Source organism: Varanus komodoensis, unplaced genomic scaffold, assembly GCF_004798865.1.
Source record: "Varanus komodoensis strain SLA01 unplaced genomic scaffold, ASM479886v1 scaffold13_3, whole genome shotgun sequence".
Taxonomy (NCBI): domain Eukaryota; kingdom Metazoa; phylum Chordata; class Lepidosauria; order Squamata; family Varanidae; genus Varanus; species Varanus komodoensis.
The window spans coordinates 9469503-9495462 of NW_025335409.1; the positions used below are offsets into that span (position 1 = coordinate 9469503).

Genomic DNA, 25960 nt, shown 5'->3' on the forward strand with positions numbered 1-25960 from the left:
GGCTGCTTTAGGGAAATTTAACTCCCTATTAATGTAGATATGGACATTTTAGAACCAGACAGCAGATGGGAAACCCAAAATATGATTTTGCTTGCAAATCATTGCTATCTCGTTACCTTTAAAAGTGCAGCCTGTGGTTTCTTAGCACTGCTTGTGGTTTATGAGAGGTAACGCCCTAACACTATGGAAACGTTTCAATCGGTGATGTTGAAGAGAATGATAATAAGCTCTGCTGTTCTTGCATACATGTTCAGCAGCCCCTCCACTGCTGCGTGTCTGAGGAGTGACTTGCATAGAGGAATATATTGTACTGCTGTGCGTTAATCTTGCGTGTAACACCTGTTTGTACACCTGTAACACTTGTTTGTACACTTGTACCACCTGAAACTATCCCCATTGCCATACACAGATGAATTGAAATGTTAGCAAGTTCAGTCTATAGAATTTATGGTTAACCCTAACCCTTAATTTTATATGTCCTATCAAAAATGGAACATTCTGTAGAATAAATATTAGAGTTGCCTGAATTTGTACCCATTTCCTGCTTAGGCTTTATCTCAGTTTACTGAGAATCTTATTATCTTGAAGTCTCTTGGTTAAATGAGTTCAAGCACCAGACTGCAATGGCTGCCAGTTTCACATGGTAAAGCAAAGTAATAAAGTATTGTGCATGTATGCAAGAGATTGTACACTTAATTGCAGCTACTAGGGGAGACTTCCTCTGGTTGCTTTCTGTCTTGTACAAACATTATTTAACATACTCTTGGTCTTGTAATAGAGGGGTTGTTTCACCATCTGACTCAAAACAGGATTTTAGCCCACACTTGTCTTCAGCACCTATTAGATATAGAAACTGTAGGTTGCTGTGGGCTTTTCTGTTGGTCTAATACAAAGCATCCAGAGTCTCCAGAGTGGCAGTGTACTTGGATTTTGGCTTTTTTTGCTCACTTTGCAGAAAGACAAGCAAAGTCTTTATTTTATGTGTTTTTAGATAATTGTTCAGCATGCTCCTAGTTTAGAACAAGACTGTACTGAAAAGGTCACTCCAGAAATTCTTTCAGAGGCCCTCTGTCTTGGGCTGCATAAATCTGACTTCACAGTTTTCACACACCTTAAACTTCTTTGTCGTTTGCATGGCTTTGGATTTTATAGAAGCAGACCCTGCTTGTTTGGGGTGCAGATGATACCTGAACATACTGGCAGTCTTGTCTGCAGTTGTACTGTAAACTTGGAGCTTTCCAACATTTTCATGTGTCTCAGCACCTTATGACTTAGGTGTGTGATGACTGACTTGCAAAAGATATTTCTGTGTAACAGAAATACATTGTGATCTGTGTTGCATTCCTGCATTTGCAGGATATACAGGTTGGTCTGGTTGGCACAGGGTGAAAACATCAGTATTCATTGCATGTACCAAGCAAAAAGGTTTCCTGTGTGATTCATTCTGTATTCCTTTCAGATTTAGGACCATAAGTAATACAACATCTTGCATGGCTAAATCAGTCAGGACAAAGTTAATATTGTACAGCAGTCTGTGTTCCTCATCATGAGTTTCTATTTTTTGGTCAAGGGAAACAAATTTTCTTCTGTTGACTAATTATTATTTTATGTGCTCTTTTTCAGTACATGTTACTATGGCAATGACTGCAGGGACTCCAACATCTTTTCCCATGAGCAACCACACCCGGGAGAGAGTGACAGTGGCCAAGCTCACACTGGAAAACTTCTACAGTAACCTAATTTTACAGCATGAGGAAAGAGAAACCAGGTATGAGTGTTGAGTTTACAATTTCAGCATTTCTGTACATAGGCAAGAAATTACATTGGGGAATGTTTGTAAGAGTGTTTCTCAAAACTGAAAGCAGCTTCACCTGGCAAACAACATTTAATAGGAGTAATCTTTAGGTTCAGTCCATGAATCTGGAAGTGGAACTAACTTCCAAGTACACACGTTTAGATTGTACTGGTTAACTCTCTTTCCTCCATGTGAATCTGATAGAGGCTTTGGTAGAACTCTTAGCTGCATTTGGTAGAACTCTGCAAAAACCTCTGTTGACAAAGCATATTGTACGTGTTCATTTTTTCTTTTTAATGATATGGAAGCTTTAAGCTTTCTGGATAGAGATAGCTAAGCTGTAATCACTGGTGTTGTGGGAACCACCCATTTAGTCTGTTTCCATGCATTGTACATAGGCTTGGTCAGAAACTATAGCTGGTCCAGAAAAAGTCTGCAAGAGTATTATATGGGATTGGACATTTCAACCACATTTTGTATGTTTTTCATCAGCTACTTCGGCTCCCAGTCTGTTTTGAGACCCAATTGATAAAGTGTTGGCTTTAAGCCCAAAACCAATTGGCACTATATTGCCTGAAAAGCCTGCCTTCTCCTGAATCTTAAGATTCATATTATGAAGTGAAACAAGGTGGGTGGGCTCATGGGAGGAGGACTCATGGGATTATGGAGCAGCCCCTCCAGGAAGGATCACCTTGCACCATCCTTCTTGAGCCAGGTGTATTCAATCGAGGCCTTTCATTTGCCTTATGGCAGGGGTAGGCAAATAGTGGCCATCCAAGTATTCTGGCCTGCAGCTCCCATCACCTCTCAACAATAGCTATGTTGGATAGGGGAACTGTATGCCAAAATATCTGGAAACCACAGGTTGCTTACCCATGCCTTATGGCTTTAGTTGGTTTCAAATTATCTGTGTTCATTTTTTTTTTCATTTTAGTTTACACTGGTAAATTACACTGGTTTTTATTGTATTGATTTGTGAACTATCTAGAAAACCTGTATTATGTAGCAGCTATAAGAAAAACAGTAACAAATAAATTAACTAAAAGGAAGAACCAGGGTCTTGAAAGGTACCCTTCTTTTATTTAGTGGCTCAGCTCTTGTATAACTTTCCTCTTATGTTTAAGTGCTAATAATTTGCTTAGGAAGTGTCAGTGATTAGAAAAATGCCTTGTCATTCTTTGAATGAAAGGAGGAAGAAAGTTAAGGTACACAACATGGAAGTGGTCTCCTTCTGCCTTGTCCACATCATGTTGCTTTCCTCCATTCTCTTGTTTCTGAATTAGCACCAAGGAAGCTGGGAAATGCAATTCAGAAATTTATCCATAATAGTCTTGCTACTGTCTTTCCCACTGCTGCTTCCCAGGAGGAAAAGGGAGAATCCAAGAGGAGTTCTTTGGATGTATGAATGAGAATCCTGGGTGAGGAGCAGCAGTCTGTTGTAAACCTCATCCCATGAATTGAATAGCTTCTGTCTGTGGAATGAGACAGAGCTGATGTCCCCCCTAAATTCCTTCAATTTTCATAGTTCTGGAAGTGGACAGCACTGAAAAGTGGAGGAAAAGAGGAGAACGTAGTATTCTATCATTATTTCGTATTCTGGCTTTCTGATTGTTCTAGTTTTCTTACTGCTGTGATTTGAAGTGAAGTAAAATAGCACTTTTGTATTATAAAATGTAGGTTGTTTTATAATATGTGGGCTTTATGTATTAACCTAGGCAGAAGAAACTAGAAGTAGCCATGGAAGAGGAAGGTTTAGCAGACGAAGAGGTAATACAAATGCAATTAAAGCTGGATGCTTTTATGATTTATTGCTCAGGATTGGTACTTAATGATTCATGAGTGTGCACACGAGCAGTTTTTCTTCAAACCTCATTGCCTGGAAAAAGTGAACAGAAGCAAGAAGAAGCAAGTGCCCAGCAGAGAATTATGCAGAAAATAGGTTTTCTGGCTTCAGAGCAGGGCTATAGAGAAGAAATTCTGGAAAATTCTGGTATTTGATAACAGGGAAAAAAGAGTGCAGCTCCTATTAAAGAAACAATAGCTCTGTCCATATTCTGTGTTGAGTGTACAGTAAGCAATAACAAAGTGATTGGTAATGACTGCTTTGAATGGGAAAATAACCCTTTATATTTAAACCTGTACTGTTTTACTCTGGTTGAACCTAGTAAGTCTGCATCCCCTTCCTAACTTACCTGGTGTACAGGATATTATCTTGCATTGACTTGCTAAATAAGCAATTCCTTAATGAGCATAAAACATTTTACAATGTAATGCAGGATACAAACTTTTAGCATCTTGAAAGACTTCACACCCTTCTTTATTTATACTTTTTAAACTGACATTCACATTCTCTTGAGTACATAAAATGAAGAATTTATGAGAGGAATAAAAACATGTTAAGTTTGTAACTTAAAAGGGTGTGTTTGAACCCTTAGGAATATTTGCTTAGGAAACACAAGTTATTTGTACAGGATAATTAGCAGAAGATGCCTCAGGATTTCCTGTGTCTGCCAGTTTGACCCTACATAGGTGTCACATAAGCATCACATTTTTGCACTTACTTGATTTTATTTCTGGTCTGAACATTAGATGAACTAGTTATCAAATCTTTATATTACAGTGGGGTGAGAATTATACCCACTAACTACCAGTTGTTTTGTGCAATTGAGAGTGCAATCCTATGCATGTTTAGGAAGAAAAAAAACTTAACAACTTTCAGCAGTCCCTGGCTAGCCATGTCGACTGTGGAATGCTGGCAGTTGTAGAATTTTTCTGTTTGAGCATAGGATTATACCTTAAAATTTCATCTTGTTACTGGTTCATAATGTTACTTGCTATGTACAGAAGACTGGTTATCTTTGCAATAGAGTTTGTGAAAGTTGGAAGTGGATATACAGTGTCATCTTGTGGCAATAAGTGATAAAACTATATTGCCACCTTGCAGAAGTGGCAGCAGTCTTTCAGAGTACTTTGTGATGTGTTCAAGAGCGAACAACCAACTTTTATTTAGTTGCTTGTATAATAGTAGGCAGCCTTCAAAATCTCAGTAGACCTGCTTCTGCTAAATGCAGGGCATGAAGACTTTAAAATACAATCATGTGAAGTTGCCTCACAGACCACTGACTCTTCACAGGTCTAGTTCCCTCCACTACTGTTAAGTCTCAATAGCAGCAGCCCTCCCAGTCTACACCAGAGCCCTTGTTTATTCAGCCACCCTGGCCAGGAATAGCACGTTTTTGGAATAGGCCATATTTCCCATTACCTAGGACCCTGAGGCAGATTTCTTTTGTAATGATTTGTGATAGCAACAGCTGTATTCAGTGACTTCCTTTAACAAGCTCTCACCAACCAAATGGCTAGTGGTGATTGTTGGCAACCAAAACGCATCCAGTAGAATCAGATGATGAGAGGTCTTTGATGTCTCTACTGCACATTTTGCTCCTGATTGAGATACATCTGAATGGTGTGTGTGTGCTTAAATCTACGAGGCACTCTGCACAACTCCAGATATGCTGAAGCAATGCCCTCACCCCTGTGAAAAGCTCTGCTGGATGAAGCTTACTGACATACTGAAAGGAATAGCTTTGCTGCTGTTACTACCAGGAAACTCAGCCATGAGTTTTCCTCCACTTGAGCTTTGCCATTGTCCCTGTTGCCGCACTGCTTGCAGTTTCCAGAATCCCAAGGAGAAGGCTGGGTTCTAGGTAGTCAGAATCCACAGGGCTTCAACTGGATAGTTGGAAGTCAGTCAAATTATCCTCTGGGAGAGCCCATTTGCCTTTGGGGTAGAGCGTCCTTGGGTTCCCCACTACTGCTGAGGCTAGAGGGAACTAAATCTCCCCCCTCTTCTGTTTGGGGAACACTATTACAATACTGTTGTAAATAGATTACTCATTTATACTATTTGTAAAGCACTATGCTCGTTTCAGGTTTTACCATGTTTAGTATGCAATTCTTTTCTTCAGAAAAAGCTAAGAAGATCTCAGCATGCCCGCAAAGAAACTGAATTTTTACGTCTGAAGAGAACGAGGTTAGGCCTGGATGACTTTGAATCTTTGAAAGTTATCGGAAGAGGCGCATTTGGAGAGGTTTGTAATTTATACGTTCTTCTGAGGATATTTATTTCAGGATATCTTCCTGTCAAAATTAGTATCACAGAAGGAACTCATTGATATTAAGTAAGGGACTAAGGGCATTGGGTGGAACAGTACATAGTAATGAGTTCAGAATTATTTGTTTCTTATTGTACTTCCCCCTAAGATTTTCAAGACATCCCTTTGAAATTATTTTTTAAAAATGTGTTACACATTTGATAAAGCAGTTCCTGTGTCCGCTTCCCCCTCGTATTTCCTCAGACCTCTTTGGAGACTTCACTTCTAATATGACGGAGGCTCAGGAATGTTCTTGACTGTAGTAGCCTAGATCAGGTGTCTATATTGACTGCCTGTTATGTCCATGCTCCTTGTTACTCAGTTTTGCAATTGCTGTTAAAGAACCAGTGCATTGCATTTTCCTTCAGTGTTGCAGACTCAAGAGTTTACTTGAACAATAACAAATTTATCCACAGGTACGCCTTGTTCAAAAGAAAGATACGGGTCATATTTATGCAATGAAGATACTAAGGAAAGCTGATATGCTAGAGAAAGAACAGGTACGTATCTCTTTAGCATATCTTTAGGTGCTTCAAAACAAATGATAATATATGCAATATTAAGTTAAGTGTATATTGACAGCATATTGCTACCAGGGCTGGATCAAGGCCATGATGGGCACTGAGGCTAGGGCCCTCTCCTCTGCCCCCTGATATTGAATTTACGCATGACACGTGTGCATACACTATCACAAAATCAACAATATATTGTAACAACAACAACAGAACCTTTTTGCTACATATTTTAGTGGAAATCGTGTCCCAGGCTCCCAAGATTATTATCTCTTCCATGACAGAAGATTCAAACACAAGTTTTCCCTTCTACAACATTCACATTCAGTTTCAGTACAGAAAATATAAAGAAGATATCTCTCATATATACACAAATTCAAGAAAGAAACAGGATGGATGCTCACGCTTGCACATGTGCACATTTATACCCCTCCAGGGCTGGCCCAGGACATTTTGCTGCCTCAGAAAGACTAGCAAAGATGTCACATTTCTCTGGCTTCTCTGGGCTAGTCGCCACCTTTCAGACTAACTTGCCTCAGAGGATTGTTGTGAGGATGAAAATAGGCAAACCTGGAGGAAGGCAAAGTATGAATGCAACAGAATACATTATTCTATACTAGAAAAGCATACGCTAGGCTGAGAGACAGCAACTGGGCCAGATAACCCCCCTGAGAAATGGGAAGCATTTGCTAGTTTCTCCCAGGCAGCAGGTGTGCTTGGAGAAATCCCTACACAAAAATGCCAGCACACAAAAAAGCCAGTCATTTTAAGTACTTACTGGGAACTTGCATTTTAAGCCATAACTAAGGACCTTGTAGCTTGACTTCCGAACACTGCGCAAATTCAGATGAGCATGTTCAGGACTTGAAAAAATCTCCATATTGTGGAGTGGACTTCAAGCTTAATGAATTATTAAGATCTGACAGCTGTTCTGCCTTGTATTGTCTTGAAGGGATGGGGCAATGCACAAGACCTTTTGAAATGGAGATCAGTGGCATCAAAGCATGGAGATAAATGACATTAGTGGAACTTGTGCATCTTGAATTGTTCTGGATGATTTTAAAAACCCAAATCACAAATTTCTTTTGCAGAAGAGAAAGTGTGTGTATGCTTACTTCTTCAACCTGCCATGCTGGCTGGGGATGGTGGGTGTTGTAGTGACCTGCATCTAGAGAGTAGCAGGTTAGGAAAGACTTCCTTATGGTTTCTAGCAGTATGATAAATCTCCTGATTGTTTGTTTGTTTATTAGATCTCCTGGTGATTTATGTAGAAAAATAATACATGAACATTTTGTTGTGTTTCAAAATACTCCTACTTTAGGTGGCTCATATACGAGCAGAAAGAGATATCCTGGTTGAAGCAGATGGTGCCTGGGTGGTGAAGATGTTTTATAGTTTTCAGGACAAACATAATCTTTACCTGATCATGGAGTTTCTACCTGGAGGTAGGTAAATAATCTAGCTTAGGCAGATAGAAATCTACATTATTCCATCCAGCTTAAGAGCCCTACTTGAGGAAAGTGCTTTTAGGTCTGTAGTCTTTGTTAATCTCAAGCACAGTTAAAGGATGGGAAATACTTTGTATATATTGACCTAGCAATACAAACAGAAACAAACTATTCAGACGAATGTATGCATGTTTGGAGGTTTTGCACGTCAGGGGAATTTGAAGTATATACACAGAAATGACTGTATAAAAGTTTGGGATCTCCCCACCACCACACCCATGCCTGATGAAGAGGGCCTTGTAAATCTGTTTTGAAGAGTTGTGTTGCTTATGGGAACAGGTGAAGCATGTATCATTGTATCACCTTCTACATTTTCAAAAGCTTTTGACTGTAAATATATCTCCTTGACTCAGGTGATATGATGACCTTACTTATGAAGAAGGACACCTTATCAGAGGAGGAAACACAGTTTTATATATCTGAAACTGTGCTGGCCATTGATGCCATTCACCAGCTGGGTTTCATTCACAGAGATATTAAGCCAGATAATCTACTGCTGGATGCAAAGGTTAGTGATGGGTTTTTTGTTTACCTTTGCTGTATTTTATGGTTTCATTCTGATCTATGGGATCAGCAGGGCCCAAAGCCTGGAGGGTTTAGGCAGGGCTGGCACAGAGAATCAGTCCCCTTCACATCTTGTTAGTGCTGGAGAAAGCAGTTGGCAAAACAAGCTCTTCTCAGCTCCAGTAGTTAAAATTCTAGTTTTATGTATAAATCAGTAAGGTGTGGCCCATGATTCTGCTGGAAAAGAAAAACCCCATATAGCTTGCTAGGACTTAGTTTGCTCCAAAGTGGCTGAAAAGCACATGGCTGAGACTTTTTCCAACCCTGATACTCTGTTGACAAAAGGACCGCTGACAGTTCACAACACAGGCACATCCAGGTTTAAGTTTGTTATAGGACTGAAACCTTATCCTTATAAAAGCATAAGTTTTGCGTGTATGCTGGCTTCATTACAGAAGGCTTGGACAAGGAATTATCATCTGTCAGGCATGTCCACAGCGGTGTTTTAGTTAATCAATGACTGTGTATCATTGCAACCTGCAAGTTTTAGGCCTAAATATCTGAGGGACCATACCTTCCATAATCCCTCTTCCTTGGCTGTGCTGCTTTGGACTGATGAAAGTTGTTGGCCAGAACATCTGCAGAGCTGCAAGCTATCCTCCCCATTGTACTAGGTATTTGCTGTTTGGATAGAAGGCTTAAACAAGAGAAATCACCTTTTTTAAAGCAATAAAGGAATAGGTTCATATGGCACAATCATAAAAACTAGCAGGTGCCACAGTAACTGCTATTTGCACAGGGCAGTTCTAGCTTGTGTTCACCCTGAAGTAAATATTTTTGCATTCAGTAGGATTTACAGAATGTGGAAGTTACAGGATTACAGTACAAGTTTTAAATACTGTAGCACATAAGAAAATGTTTTCATGATCTGATGTTACAAGTGACTGGTAAGAGGTAGTATTTTTTTTAGTTGGGGATGGGGAATGCCCAGGCAATAATTTAAAAAGGGATAAGAATAGGAAGAGGTACCAAACAACTTTGCTGCCGGTTTCAGTTGGCATTCAGTACAGGGACTACCAAAGCCCCTACATGTATAAAGATGATCTGGCAGACCAGATGCTTGTCAAAATGTTATGACCAAGATCCAGAGACTTTCACATGCTCCCTCCTTCCTTTCCCTTGAAATACTTCTCCTGAAAGTTTATAGTAGACGACTTTCTGTAGTGGTGAGCAGCACAGCACCAGAACTGCAATTGGAAGTAAAAATCAATCTGTTTGTATATTTGGAAGCACTTAAGATTTGCACGTGCACACATGCTGCTATTTGGATCCCAATCCATGTGTGAAAGCGTCATTATTTTCCTCTTTCCTAATCCATTCACTTTTCGTTTACTTAAGCGATTGTACAAATCATTGCTTCCTATGAACAATTAATGTTGGTGTATATGGAAATCAGCCTGTTGAATTATGCATCCTTTTATATGACTTTTTCTTGTCTACACACTTTCAATTTAAACTGTCTAAGAATTTCTGTTAGTTAAGCTCAAGTAATGTTTTCTTTCTGTAGGGCCATGTAAAACTCTCTGATTTTGGACTATGCACAGGTTTAAAGAAAGCTCACCGAACTGAATTCTACAGAAACCTTACACACAATCCACCGAGTGATTTCTGTAAGTACAGCATGTTCTACCTTAGATTGTTCTGCTCAGCCTGAGAAGCCTTGATTATTGTACCTTATAGCTTAAGTTATAGATAATTGATTGATTCAATTATCTTGATTGATTCAGAGTTTCTTACTGGAAGTGGACAAAGTCCACAGAAAATCTGTAGAAGGAAGAAGGTTAGGCTCTAGTTTGCCTCTCCCTTTAGAAATGTGGCTTTATCTGATGAGTGCTCACACTCAGTCAGAACATTGTGCTCTGTCAGCTGAGGCATACACCCGGGCACTCAGTATAAGAACCTCCATGCTTCTCCAGAAAGAATTTGAGTGAGCCCACATAAATCAGACTTGGTCTCCACGTGGCAGTAGGGTGAGAAGGTAGATTTGACTGTATCACTTAATACTGCAGATTGGAAAGTTAGTTTTTAGATGCTCTTTTCTGTTTTTTAAAAATATTTCTTTACTCTAAAAATTATATACCATCCATCATCCAGAAAATAAAAAAGTTTCATATTACTGATACTAACCTTGCCAAAGTTAACTCCCATCCTGCAGAAGTAGCACTGGAATTGACCCTTAGGATAAATGTTTCTTGTTTTGTTACAATTAAAGTCATTCATTTTGCTCTGTTTCTTTTATCAACCAGCATTTCAGAATATGAACTCTAAGAGAAAAGCAGAAACATGGAAAAAAAATAGGCGACAGCTGGTAAGCACTCTTTTGGAGATCTGTGTTTGAGTTCTTTCTGTAAAGGGATTTTTTGGCATGAGAATTTTGCTGAAAATGCATTCTTCACACAGATGTATGTTTTGCCCTACTACATCTCAATCAGTGAAGAAGGGGATTGCAGAGGAATGATTCTGCATATTTTTTCTACTGGAGATAGCTTAACATTGGAAATACTCAAGAGCTGCTTGAATAACTCTTTTAAAATCATCTTTGTTTTCAGGCGTACTCTACTGTTGGGACCCCAGATTATATTGCTCCTGAAGTTTTCATGCAAACGGGTTACAACAAATTATGTGACTGGTGGTCTTTGGGAGTGATTATGTATGAAATGCTAATAGGTAAGAACAAATGAAACCTGGGGCAAAAGTTGCTGGGTAGAGGGCTTCTTCTCTGGTTTCCAGCCATTCCATTCCCCCCCTTCTGGTTTTTCCATGTCTCTGTCCCCACCCTTTGCATGTGTGCATACCCAGATTCAGTGAGCATTCTGCTTTCACTTAGTCCTCTTTGGGATGTTTTGTGGGAGGTTTGTCCCATGGTTTGATTTCCAGTTAATTTTTGTAATTTTACAAACTCCAAGGTTTTCCCAAACATACTGATAAATCCACCCAAATACAAAAGGTGGCTATTTTGGCTATATAAGAACAAGAATTAGACAAATGAGGTCACAATTGGTACTTACAGTTATTGGTATTACTTTTTTTCCTTTTAATTTTAAGGGAAATTAAACCTTTTTGTTTTTGAGGTGAGGATTCTGATAAGCAAGCCAGGGACACAACTTCAGAACTGATATAAGAACCTCTGTCAGAGCAATACCAGGTCCATCAACCTTTAGTCTAAGGTTGATGTGCAAAGAGCTGCCCCAAAAAAGAATATAAAATCTCTTCAGGTGTTTGAAAAACCTTTATTATGTCACTCACCGTTTAAAAAGCTCCTGCTTCTTATTTTTTGTCCATTTCTACAGGTTATCCACCTTTCTGCTCTGAAACACCACAGGAAACATATAGGAAAGTTATGAATTGGAAAGAGACACTAGTATTTCCACCTGAGGTGCCCATTTCAGAAAAAGCTAAGGACTTAATTCTAAAGTGAGTAGATAATATAATTCCAGACTTTTGAAAAGCTTTTCCATTGCCTTTTCCTGCCTGTGGGGCAAACAAATAGGTACAGTGCTTTACTGGGACTGGGCTTGTGACCTTGGACAATATCTACAACTACTTCAGTTGTATGGAACAGCTGCCACAAAGATTACAATTTATATGGGACACCTTCAGAACTTTATCATTGCTTGATGACAGCAGCAAAAATGGAACAGCAAAAAGGAAGGTTGTTGAATTGGCAGTCCTCCCACATGAACTCAGGCATCCACTTTTGGAGGCTCCAGCATCTTGGAACTGTTTTCTGCTCTCTTTTATTTGATGGCTAATAGAAGATTCTTCTAGCCTATTGCTGTATGGCACTTATTAAATAATAATTCATAAAGGGACTGCCATGCCAGATAGTTGTCTTAGCTGTCAGAACTTGCTTCGTGCTGCTATGTTAAGGGAGCTTGCTTCTGTGCTATTAATTAGTAGTCTGCCTTCTGAGATAATGAGAGGGAACCTCAGTGTTTGTGTTCTGTGACATCAGTTTACTAAAACCAGGCTCTTCTAATTATTTTGTTTAACAATTAAGAAGGAATGGAAGAAGTTGCTATGAAGTCCACAGGCTCACATGAATTTCAGCGGTGGAATTCACTGCCACAGGAATTCCTGCAACAGGAAGTACTGATGGCTGCTAATTTGGACAGCATTAAAAGGTGATTAGACAAATTCATGGAAGAGGAGGCTATCAATGGCCTTGTTGGCTATGTGCTGCCTCCATTACCAGAGACAGCAGGCCTGTGTACACCAACTGCTGAAGAGCCTGGACAGCGGAGGTCTTGTGCCTATCCTGCTTGAAGGATCCTGTGGACAGAGTGCGGGACTGGATGGACCAGTGGACTGATCCAGCATGGCTTTTCTTACGTTCTCAACTTGTGTTAAGATAGGCAAGAATATTGTCCTTCTAGTTCACTATTCGCTTAATTGGCACCTGATGAAACAGCACTGAACCTTGAACCATGTGTTTTAAAGCATGTGATCGACTCTTCATCTACAGTTGCCAGTCTTACTGCTCCTTCATAATCACCCTTGGTTCAAATTGAATCTCCTCTTTTTGCTGCTATGACACTGTAGCCACAAGCCAAAGGGATGTTTTCTGCACTCTGCCTTCCATGTCCCCTTGTTAGGAATAAATTGCTCCAATCCTGAATCTTCCCTAAGTGTAGGAGTAGCTAAATGTCCAGGGTTGTTTTAATTGTCACACTATTGTACAGAATTTTGGTGTCATGTGAAATGACTTTCAGAAAGAACTTTAGACTTTATTTTTTTTCTGTGTATTGAAATCAAACTGAAGAAATATATTACGATTAGGATGGAACCATCTAAAGCATACCCAAGACATTGAGATGGGGAAGTAAATGATGGTTGGGATGAAACAGCCTAAAACATAACCATCTATATTTTAAATGTTGTTAACAGACCTTCAACTATAGCAGTTAATAGATTCCAGCAGAAATTACCACAGACCAAATACTAACACAGACACACACACATAAACACACAGCTAAAATTCCTGAATAAATAAGATTTTCATCTTCATCTGTGGTTGAAAATAAAGATGATGCCAGGCCAATCTCCCAAGAAAAAGAAAAAAGGGAGTTCTGAATGTATTTAAAGTGGAATGCAAAAGAGGTGGAGGGAATACAGTGTTTAGATGTTAAAAAATTGTGATTTTCTTTGACTCTGCCAGTAATCAAACCTGGCAGTGTTCAATGCACTTATCTATCCTTGTGTCCCCTTTCCACATGCAGCTTCCAGTGGTCTCCCATCCAGATCATTGACTCACCCAGCAACTGCAACACCAGGAGCTCCCAGACCACTCACTGGGCCTCACTGGCATAAATTCTGAAAGCTGACTAAACTAGGGAAGAAGAGTCCCATTTTCTTGCCTGTCAAGATCCTCGACAGGATCCAGTGCAGTGGTCCAGGAAGCCCTTGGTTCAAGGAACATCTCTGCCATTACCCACTAGGTGATTTTAGAAAAGCTGTTGATGCATTTGCACAGATGCCTGCCTCTTCATTTTTGCAAAAAATAAAAACTACACAAGGCAGATTCCAGTAATAAAGTATTATGAAAACACAAAAATTGACATCAGTATAAAATAGGCAACATAAAATGAAAGAAAAGCAGTAATCAACCCATTAAAAAGTGGTGGCAACCCTAAAATCAACGTCCCTGTTAATTTCCCTGTTCACTGAAAGCATGAGAAAACTTGGTGCATTGTCTTGGGCCTGGAGTTAATTCTCCTCACAATATTCTCAAAGTTGCTAGGTGGATTATGAGTTTTTAAAAAATGTTGAAATGTACACTCTTGCTCTTGTTTATTTATTTATTTGATTTATTTTCACATTCATATGCCACTCAGTAGCTGAAGCGGACTCTAAATGGCTAACAGTGTCAATATACAGGTCACCGTACAAGTACAGGAGGAAAAGGGGAGGGAATGTGTTGGAGCAGAGTGAACACTTATAGCACTTGTTGGGTTATCCATTTTATTAGCCCACTATTGATTGATTGATTTCCAGCAATAGGATTAGAAATATTTTATTTTCATCACTCCTTTTTGGAAAATGTTGGAGGGGTGTCTTCTGGATCCATCAATGTTTGTTTGCCTATATCGTCAAGTGTATGTGTTAGCCACCACCTCCCTCCTGTTCCTCAAGTACATCAGGCGGACTTGGAGGAGAGGCGGGTCTATCAGTGTCATTTAAGTATGGAAAAGGTTGTTCTTAAGTGGTAGTCCCTTGCAGGCAGCATAAATCTCAATTTCCTGAAAGCTTGGAGAGGAAAATTTTGTGTAGGCATGAGTGAAAGGAGATGTCTCCTAAAGGCTGCAGTGATTCCCATTGGGAATGAGATCTTTGGATTCCTGTCTTCATATTTTTTTCATTGTTGACCACCTTTTCTTCTATTTTCTTCTTTTGCAGATTCTGCATTGATGCAGAGAACAGAATTGGTAGCAATGGTGTGGAGGAAATTAAGAGTCATCCATTTTTTGAAGGTGTTGACTGGGGACATATCAGGTATGGATGGTGAAAGGACAATCATGGTAGATAGCAAATGGGATGTCTCTATGCATTTTTGAGAAGCTCACTAGAAGCTTGTGATGTTGGCTTTGCAGCACAATACTCTGAATACAGTTTACTGCATTGAAGGTAGCTGTAATTAATTGCATTTGGGAGATGTACTAACACAGCGTATGTGTGAGTAGTAGTGATCTTGGAGGAATCTGTTTGCGGGGAGAAATCAGCAAATTCCTGGGCTTGGCTTGGACTCTAGTCTGCTTTGCAGTGGCCTAGCATCTGAGTTCCTGGCAAGCACAGCCAGTGCTTGTGGGGCATTTGCCAAGAATCAAACCCCATACCTTGTGCAATCAGCACCCCTTTCCCTTACACACTGGTCCCACTGGCAGCAGCAAGTGGGGAACAGGTCATTTGCCGGCAAAGGCACCTGGCCCACCTGCTTGCAGCAACCCTTTTGCACACCCTGCTCCTCATGAGGAAGGTTGCTGGTTGTACAGTTGAGTCCATGAGTGTTCACAGACTTCCTCTTGGCTCAGCTCGCTTTGCAGGGGTGGGCTGAGCATGAAAGGAAGTCTGCAGACAGTGGAGGGATGGATTCCAGAAGGGTTTGTCCCAACCCTAATGAGTAGCTCTGTACTCTTGTCATTTGGCCCTGGGATTGTGTTTATGATGGGAGGGAGAAAATACCTGATGCCTGTTGATAATGTGGTGGAAGTATTGATGTGGAGTGGCAAAAGAACATGCCCCATGTGTGGCTATATACATACAGGGACAGAAATACGTAAGTGCACACAGATTATTTTCAGAAAACCATCAGTGGGTTCCACAAACTAATGTGCAGTCTTCTAGTTAGGATGGGGAAAATGGAAACTGGGTTTAAAAAAATAGCTTCTGCTTTGTGGAGCAAGGAGAAGGAAAAGATAAAGATAATAAATAATATAAAATAATAATAATAAGTCTTTTGTGACTTCTTTTATAACTTCTTTTATATCTTTTATATTTTTTATTTATTTTATATTGTTAATTTTAATTTTATATTGTTATTTTTATATTGTATTGTATTTTATTGTGTTGTAAGCTGCCCCGAGGCTTCGGCAAGGGTATAGAAATGTTATAATAATAATAATAATAATAATAATAATAATAATAATAATAATAATAATATATTCACAGCCATTCTGAACTGAATGCTGGGTTTTTTCTCTCCATCAATCTCAGCCTGAATTTGGCAGTAAGGAATCACTGCAGGATTCCAGCTTTCTTGCTATCAGATGACAGCTTTGTGTGGCCTGGAGACATCTCTACTACTCCTAGTTGCACAAAGCATTTGAAGTAACTGTACCTGTGAAAATGGATGGTGGAGCCTCCTGGTGTTCATTTTTCCTTTTGCAGATGAAACTTTCAAAGAGATAGTGCAAGTCCCCCTTTTTGAGTTGTGCAGCTAGGAGCAGAACTACTAGGTCTGGGTGGCGGCAGAATTCAGTCTCTCTATTGACCTTTCGTGGGACTCCTGTGATGGAGTTTTCTTATATAAGGAGCGTTGTCATAATGGAGCACAGCTTGGGAGAACAGAAGGACCTTACGGCAGCACTGCTATTGAAAACTTCTAAGAGCAAGATTACAGAGTTGCTCATACTGTTCACTACTGAGATCTTTATATTTTGTTGTAGAGAGAGGCCAGCTGCAATCACTATAGAAATCAAAAGTATTGATGACACTTCTAATTTCGATGAATTCCCAGAATCGGATATTTTACAGCCAGGTGAGCTAACCTGAAGACTACTTTTTAATCTCATAATTTAGCAGGTCACTTGTACGTCTGCTCCAGGTATATCACAGCCCTCCTGTGTTTGTATGGTGTGGAGCAGCCCTTACTCAAATAAGGGTTGTGTAATTCAGACATTCTGATTCAAAATGCATGAAAGGGGTCACAGTGGTGGATGACTGACTGACATTGTCACAGACGGGAAGTGTAGAAAGGATTCAGCATGCAGTTAGCTGAACACATCAGACAGAGGAGACAGAATGGCTTTAGCTTCTTTGGGTTTATTGGTAAAAAGAAAATGATTTAGAAACCCAATACAAATAAAAGGAGATGGAGCAAAGGCAGCAGGAAAAGACTGCGGTGGCTGAACAAGGGAAACAGACGTGCTTTGGACAGGAGGTAGAAGGAGATGTGGTGCAAGGAGGAAAGGGAGGGGTCTGACTTGAGAGGAAACCTGCAAGTAAGAATCAACCAGCCAGACATTTGTAATCCAGCTTCAACTATGCTGGATGTTGCACCAAAATGATACAGTTCCGACCTTACAAACTTGTGATCAGAGTAACAGGCGAAAGGATGAAGGAAGAAGACAGTCTGACAGAAGAGCGGCCAGCAAATTGATCTGCTGGGAGACCGCCCAGTGAAGGTGGCACACAGATGTTCTAACAAAGACTTTGTGGGCAAATTCTATGGGATGGGTTGTGAAGGAAAAATAGGAAGCCTTGGAGAAGGCAAAGGAAGAGCAGAGTTTAAAATGGCATTGGAACGAAAGAAGATACAAGGAAAGATGCAAATGTTAGACTGAACAATAGAAAACATTAACTTGTAATGCCTTCTAATGAAAAATGTGCTTCCCTATAAGGCAGGGGTCTCAAACTCAACTTACCTGGGGGCCGCTGGAAGTAGAGTCTGGGTGAGGCTGGGCCGCATCAAGTATTCCATCACCGCGGGGTGGTGGGCCGTTCATCCCGCGGCCGGCCCGGGCGCCACCGGCGCTTTGAAGGCCGCAGGGCCCCTCCCCTGTGCCCCGCCCATCCCGGCAATTGGCCCACGGGCCGCGAGTTTGAGACCCCTGCTATAAGGTCTGTTTAAGAATGAAGCTCAGGATAAGTAGGTTAGCTACCCATATTTGCTTCGTGCCTAAATTGTCTGTTACTTGCTGTTTGCAGAATCAAAAGTATTTGCTTTGAAGGGTGAGGGGACCAGATTTGGTCTAGGACCTTCAGCTAGTCATTCATACTAGGTGCTTAGGAATAGTGCAATTAAAAGCCAAGACTGTGCAGATAATTTTAAAAAGTGAATAGTGGTGTCAGATCAATATTGATGAAAAAGATGTTTCTGGAGTCCTGGGTCATGCATGTGTGTTTTACTGTTTGTGCACCTTCAGATCCCAGACAGTGTCTGTCCGATGCTGTGTTGTTTACCTGCATGATTTAAAAACCCTTATTGCTCTTATACAATGCTGATTAATGAGATTCTTTGAATTTAACATAATATTGCTTGGAACCAGCATGTGTGCACACATGTGCATGCATACTTGAAATCTTTCTTTTTGCATTCTAGTGCCAAACACCACAGAACCTGACTACAAGTCCAAAGACTGGGTTTTCCTTAATTACACCTACAAGAGGTTTGAAGGGCTCACTCAGCGTGGATCTATCCCTTCTTACATGAAAGCAGGAAAGTTGTGAAACACAGCAGAAATAAGACATAAATAAGAACTCAGGTAGTTGCTGCATCACCAAGACCCGCTTGGCATAGATCTCAATACACTGAAATGGTCACGGACACAGACTGGTGCACACTGACTTCACCGAGATACTAGGAAATTCTACCGGATTAGGATTTCTAAGACTACTACAAGAATTAGTTGGCAGTGCCAGCTGGCTTTTTTTTTCTTTTTCTTTTTTTTAATAGTGAATATTTTTGTTAACTTTATTATAACAAAGGTACTGGAATAATAAAAAAGGAATGGACATCTTCTTTGTATCTGCACTGCCTCTATGTCTGTATAAAGGTCAATGATGCCTCTGTTTGTACTGTAATGTGTCTAATTTGCCCAGAGGTTAAAAACATATCACGTATGTAAGAAGCAGCATTGTCTGTTTCTCAGTATTGTTGCCCCATCATGTGTTAATCTGGGCAGGGGGTTTAGATACACAGTATGAAAACTAGAAGCTGCTTTTTGTAATGGTCCCCACAGATGAATCATGGTAACATAAGAAAATGTCATGGATTTTCTTAGAAACAAAAAAACTCATGCTGGTCCAGACTAGCTATTTTTCAAAGGTTATTCTCTGCTCTGAATGGTTTATGTTCTAGCTCAGGGGTCCTGGGTGTAATAACTAAAAAGATGTACTTTGGATTGCAATTGGTAGTCTAAACGGTGTAGAACTGGGACCTGTGCCACAGTGTATTTAGCATAATAAACCTCTGCTAAGAGAGTTGCAATTCTTTTTTTCAGGGGAAATAATGGCACTGTTGTCAAATCAAAAATATTAAACTTCAGCTTCCAGTTTGATAGCTGAGAACTTTTAGAGGAAAAAATAGGGACAGTGATAGACGAATCAGCAGAAAAAAATGCTTTTGAAAACCAATCAACAAATCTCTTATTTGTTTATTTTTTCCCCTGCTCCTGAATTAATTTTCCTGTGAAGGTTTGTACCATTTTATTGTCCTCTGAGTACCAAAGATCCTGAAATGGCTTGATTGCAAATTATGCAGTTCTGTTTTCAAGAAATTTATGTGGTTAGCTTCTTTTCTAAATGGGGTATTAAGTGGGATGAAAGTGTCACTTGTGTGTTCTGAAACTGTTGTGTTAATTCTTCTGGACTAAAAAACTGGAGGTGATTACCAACTAATTTGAGGTGAGGGTTGGGTTGATTAATCTTCAGATTAGGGGTATGTTTTATATCACCATGGATTAGAACTGAACTACAAAATTGGAAGTATGCAGTACCATTTTCCTGGAAAATGTACTACTTCAGAAGGCAGGGTGATGGGCAAACTAAGTTAAAGGGAAAAGAATGGGGGGAGCAACATATTTTCTCCCTGGCATGCAAGCTTTCTACAGGCAAAGAAGCTTCCATGCCCAATCCTTCATCTGCCTTTTGAATTCATACAATCCCAGGAAAACTGTACCGGAAAATAAATCAAGTTTTATATATGGAAATGATCCAGAATCGACCAATGTTGCCAGCATTCAGAATCTGTTAATAAGGTTAGAGCAATTGCACTGCTAATCTTGTTTTGCTAGAGGCTTAAGATAATTTCTTGCTTTTATAGGTTGGTTATTGAAAACTACACTCACTGGATACAATATGAGAGGAAATACTGTGGTGTTAATTGAGGATAGATTGTGGAAATTTACATGTCCTTCTAGATCCATGGCTAAAGTCACAGTTTTATTATGGTTTGTAAGGTAGCTGGCCTAGAGTGCTGGCGTATCTGTTAGAGCCTTGATCAGAAACTAGTTTTGCTGGAAGGCTGCTCTGAGAGGGGGCACAGGAGATGGTGTGCTTGGACACCACCCCCATTCCTCAAAAGGGGCTGCTGGTGTCTCCCTGTAGCTGCCACTCCTTCCATGCACCACTCTTGCTTCTGAATTGGCAGCTGGTACTGGAAAGTGTTCTTTTGGGGTAGGACATTCTGTGTGCTTATCTTATGGAACACTTAAAGACTACTTGTGGCTGTTTCTTGTTGTGCTTTTACAAGACTAATATCCACAACAGTCTGAAGCTTCTTAAAGGATACAGAAAACATTGTGATGGGTTTCTAATTTTGGTCTTCGATTTATTTTGCCCTTTAACAAATGTACACCACTCTTCCCCAGTAAATAGTGCTTCAAAAGTACTCTATATTTTCTGAACATTTAAGCAGACTGTACTTTGACCTTGTTTAATGTTGATTACATTTCAAAAGTTAACTTTAAAAAATGAATGGCAACTGTCTTTTTTTATTAGACAAATGCATTAGTTGAGGTTTGGGAAAAGTTACAATAGAAAGCATTATAAAAATTTATATAAGGCTTTTTACAGCATATTAAATAAACATGGCATTCTTTTGTAAATTCGTATTTTTGTAAAATATGTTAATATTTGGTTTTTTGCACTGTGAGATGAGTTTCCTGTTGTGTGTTTCCTTTTCTAGGTTTATCACAAGACCTTGCACCCCAAAGAACTGCCTTTCCAGAGTTTGGTTTGGTTTTGTCATAACAGATGCATGACTGAACTTCAAAATATTAGTTCTTAAAAATTTCAGTATGTTTCAGTAGGTTTATAAATAACTATGCCTGACTATCATACTTGCCCTCAGCTTCTGAAAGTGTATCATTCTTGTTACTAAACAGAAGCACAGCATGTAAGAAAAGTTGCTGTCACTGAGTGGTTTGGGTGTAAATGCCTGGGTATTTTAGTGTGGGAATACTAGGGAAATGCTGTTTTCTTTAAAGTGAACATCTTTGAATGATGGTGGTGTACAACTCCACAAAGAGTTTACTACTTTGGAATGCAGGTTTAAGGGGCCTTCTGTTCACTTTTCTCCCACCCACACACCAAAAACCTTCTGTCAATGGTGAGGAAGGAAAATAACTGGACATGTTTATTTTCTCTGTCCAGTGCAGTCTTTAAATGGAAGAGCATTTGAAAGTGCATTCTTTCACTGCTTCTGAAAGACACGGTTGGTTAGCCTTTTTATTAAGCTTTAGTTACCAAGCTGGGTTACAGCTACAGCTACTCTAACCCTCCTGTATAGACTTGGCACATGAAATACATCCTCATCATTTCACTTTGAAAAAACTTCCCTTTTTTCAGAATCTGCATAGCTTTCATAGATTTTGTCTAATATTTGAGAGTTGGGGTGTGAGGTTGACACTTGAGAATTAGTCTAGACCTCTGGGAGAATAATTAACGGGTGTTCCTAAAATACCAGCCAACAAGCATCCATGTTTGTTTCTAAAGACTAACTGGTTCAAATACCAGAGCTAGAAAAACCCAAATTAGCCTGGAACAAACAGTCAGGGAAAGTCTGCACCACTGTATCCAACTAGAAAAAGGCTGAGTTTAATATGTTTTGGTTGCAACCCTGCATCACGCAACAGTAAGGCCTATTGAACTCTGGGATTGCCCTTTCAACAGAATAGAGTTGCTATTAATAATCTACCAACATCAGAGCAATAATTTGTCCACATATTAATTTGTGGAGTTAGAAGCTTGCCAGTCTCTAGTTATTTTCCTGTCAAAACCTCATCTCAGCCATACTTGCTCCATATATCACTGACCTGAGCAGACAAATGACTGCCAATATCTATAACCAGCTTTCAGTATCATAGGTTCAATTAACAATCCTGGTTCTGGACCAAAATTCTTGAAGAAGACTTTTGCATGTATCGTTGTTTTTAGTGCACTATGATGAACATTATAGTCTGGCAAAACCATTATTTGGCATTCAAAAGTGATTAATTTCAGTAGATAACACTGCACCATGTGAGTAAGGAGGAGGAAAAGAAGAAAAGGGTGGAAGAAGGGATAACTACATCTTCAACTTCTTGGTAGTCATGCATCTTTTTCCTGCCGTACATATTTTTGAATGGTTTGAGTAATGCAGGAGCTTTAACAGAGAAGCAGAGTACTCCTAAGCAGCATCTCCTTGTTACTATATCAGTGGTCTTTCCTCTCTGCAGCAGTGTCTCTACTGCAGAGGATACTGACCTAATGCCTAGACTGCACTGTTTCTTTGCGTGGAGCACCACACTTGTTAGACTTAGCTAAAAACTTGCTTTTGCATACCAGACACTACCCAGTAGTTATGTATTACAGGGAAACCTCCATAGTGGGAAACAAATACTTCTTTTCAGCGATTATCACATTTCCAAGATGCATTAATTGGATGCCAGAGGAACATCAGGGTTTGAATACCATTTTAGAATCCATTATGATCTTTATCAAAAAATGTATATTGAACTTTTCAGTCCTTTCAGGTTATTAGCTCACAATACACACAAACCCCCAAACTGTTCCATTACATTAAAAGCAATTGGCAACAGAGTAGCTCATATTAGTAAAACTAAAATTTTAATTTGCAAAAGCATGGAGCAGTATAGCTCCTCTCCTCACTGATACTGAAAACTTGATAGTGAATCTGCCGCTCAAAAATAGCTGGTGAGGGAGTGCAGGTCTGTGCTGTACAAAAGAAAAGAAACCAGTGTATCTGCATGATGTGACAACCTGCCCTGGCAATAAGCCTGGGCAGGTGGGTGGGTTGTGCAAACATGCCACAAAGTGCCCAATGAAGTTTTTGACTCTCAGTGGATTCCTCACATACCTTCCTTAGTCCTCCCACAGGTATTTCAGAGGATCCTGCAGCATGACTCACTTGTGCTCCCCCCATTGCAACTTTTTTGGTGTGAAAATAGAGACTACTTTTCATTGTCTTGTGGGGGAGGTAGGCTAAAAGGGACAAAAAGCTCACAGTCAATGCAAAAGAGTTCAGAATTGCTGTGGAGAAGGTGAAGCCACTTGGGGAAGCATGACAAGAATGGCAAGCGGGTATTTATTGCTGCTTTTGACAAGTGGTTCACTAGTCAATTCCCACTTTCCAAGATGGAGTTGGTCATCCAGTTCTGGATGAAGCTGGACATTCATTTTGGATACAACCCATATGGGTACAACACTAAACTACAGATTGTCCAGGTGTGTTGCCCTGAAACAAACGACACTGCAGGTTACACTCTAGGCTTCACATTGCACAGCAATCCACCATGGCTTGTCACTCACGGTGCATTGTTGTATTGTGCTCAATCCTTGTCTCTTGTAGCCAGTTCAGCATCCACCAATATGGCCTGTTCTGATATCAGCTCTAAGCTGCAAACCTGATCTTTCAAGCAGGGGAGTAACCCTATGCAAATAGGGTCATTTCTATTAGTGCAACAGAAATGCAGTTGTAAAGTGTTCCAAAAGATACATGCAGGTTTGGAAGATGGAAAAGTGCAGCCCTTCTCATTCTAACAGACTGCTTGGCAGCCGTGTATATTCTTCTACATAGGCTTCTTGGGCTGGAGATTTGCTAGTATTGTGCTCTGGAAATTACACTTGGTAGTTGTGACCCTTTCGATTACACTTGTATTTAGAGGGTTGCTTGCAAAGGTGGTGCTAGATGGCCTTTTTCTAGCCCCTTGGCATCTAGTTCCCCGTATTTTATATGAAGCTGCTGGGTGAGCTCATTTGTGCTCTGGCATGAGGTGTTTTCTGTATCCTCATGTAAAGATGTCCAACTATATTTGCTTTTTAGATCTGAATCAGATGTGGCAGGAGAAGTGCAGGGTGGGTGTCCAGAAATGGAATGGATGAATGCTAATAAACTCAGTTTGGACAAAACAAAATGTTCTGTGGTTGGCAGTTCATCTAACAAGAGAGGTGGAATGCAACCTGTTCTGGATGAGATTCCAGTTTTCCCAGTGAAATGTGTAGATTGAGGTCATTTCTTTATCCTGCTTTATCAATATTCTCAGTGAAAATTCAAGCGCCGTTTGCATGGTGTATCTTTAAACTACCAAGGCTGTTACAGCAGCTTATGCCTTGTCCTGAATAGATGAAGCCTGGTGACAGTTCTCCATACACTGATAACTTCCACATTAGACTAGTGAAATGTATTATGAAAATATAATCTGAACTATTTTATGGTCCTGTTGTGAAATCATCTGTTTAGGAAAAGGGACTGGTAGTTTTTTTTAAATGTTAGCTATAGATGAAAGAACATTCAAAGGGTAAGCTAGCTAGTTCACTGAAAATGAACATTCTCTAAAATAACAATTTCCAAATGTCTGTCTTTTAATATTCCTTTATGTCAAAATCCAATTCACTTTAGAAATAATTTTCAAAGTTCCTAATCCATTAAGCCTTTAGATACAGAGAAGACAGGCTATACTTTTGCCGGATGATCAAAGAATTTTCAAGAAAGCCTAGCTACCAAAAGTGATTACCAAAGTGGATCCTGTGGATTTTCTCTGCAGGATTCATTTATTTCAATGAAAAACCAGCAAACAATAGAAGTAAGTGCTTTGGAACTGCCAAAACTGAAGGAGGTTTTGAAGACAATCTGCTCCCTGCTGGTGTCTGTTGTGACTTTTAATGTTTTATCAATTCTTTCTTTACAATTTAAGAGAGACATTTAAAATCGCTCTTTTGAAGAATGATGTGTATTCATACAAAGGGTACTATATAGAGTTACACGTCATTCTGAATTATTGTTCAGCAGGTAGTACGATTTTCCATTTGTATTGTTTACTGTGTAGCTTATCACAGTGTACTGGATAGCCCTTGCTTTGAGTCCCATGCCAACCTGATTTCTCATCATGCTTTTGAGCACTTCTTTATGAGAACATTATTAAATACTCCTGACCTCTCTTTTCTTACTTTTACTGTTAGGGAAGCAGAAAAATTGTTGCTACAATAATGTTTCTGCCATGTGGCTGTTCCTTTGTATTGCAGAAGCAGTTAAGCAACCACCTTCAGTTTACTTGTTATGGTCAGTAATTATAATCTGGTGTTTCCTCAGAGGGCATCTAGGTGTAAAACTGCTCCTTGTAATGATTCCACTCACCAAGGCTAGCCACTGGCTTCCCTGTCTATGCAGAAGTCCAGGTTAGGCCAGGACCTCACCTGGGAAGCAAAAAAAGTGCATGCTGCCTGCAGAACAAACCCTCCTTTAGAAGGTGATTACATGGTTTGAGAAGCAGAGCTGTGTCTTCTGGCTGTACCCTAGATGTGGAGATTGCTACCAGTTGTACTGCCTGGCCTCTGTGTATTTGACTGAGGGGATGCATTTGTATGTGCATAGGGAGCTGAATGAATTTAGGACACCTGATCATACAGTGATACTGATGCTTCCATCAATGCTTAAGCTTGTCACTAGTTCCCAGGTCTTTGCATGAAAATTCAAGCTAGATCTCCAGTCCTATTAAGAACCAAAGTTTATTTACTACATTTGTATGGCACCCCATAGCCGGCTCTCTGGGCTGCTCACAATGCAATATATGTATATAAAAGTACAAATAAAAATAAACAACAAGCAAACATAAAACATAATAAAATTCAAATACAATATAAATACAACCATATAAATAGGAACAGGAGGAAAATAAACATAATATAAACAATAATGACAACCAATAAAACAAT

At 39.7% G+C, this 25960-nt stretch overlaps 1 protein-coding gene across 2 annotated transcripts in view; it reads left to right on the top strand.

Moving 5' to 3' along the window:
• Positions 1–20853, top strand: part of STK38L (serine/threonine kinase 38 like) — a 38817-nt gene extending 17964 nt beyond the window's left edge. Inside the window, exons 2-14 of one of the 2 annotated variants that reach the window (XM_044423416.1) lie at positions 1624–1768; positions 3511–3562; positions 5761–5883; positions 6363–6446; positions 7780–7903; positions 8320–8474; positions 10038–10140; positions 10777–10838; positions 11080–11197; positions 11821–11944; positions 14927–15022; positions 16693–16784; positions 18348–20853. In XM_044423416.1, coding sequence (XP_044279351.1) covers positions 1635–1768; positions 3511–3562; positions 5761–5883; positions 6363–6446; positions 7780–7903; positions 8320–8474; positions 10038–10140; positions 10777–10838; positions 11080–11197; positions 11821–11944; positions 14927–15022; positions 16693–16784; positions 18348–18475 — 1395 coding nt within the window. In that variant the 5' untranslated portion in view covers positions 1624–1634 and the 3' untranslated portion in view covers positions 18476–20853. Of the gene's footprint in view, positions 1–1623; positions 1769–3510; positions 3563–5760; positions 5884–6362; positions 6447–7779; positions 7904–8319; positions 8475–10037; positions 10141–10776; positions 10839–11079; positions 11198–11820; positions 11945–13749; positions 13969–14926; positions 15023–16692; positions 16785–18347 lie in introns of those variants that run through there. The other variant, XR_006414013.1, reaches the window with a different exon arrangement.
• The last annotated feature ends 5107 nt before the right edge of the window (positions 20854–25960 follow it).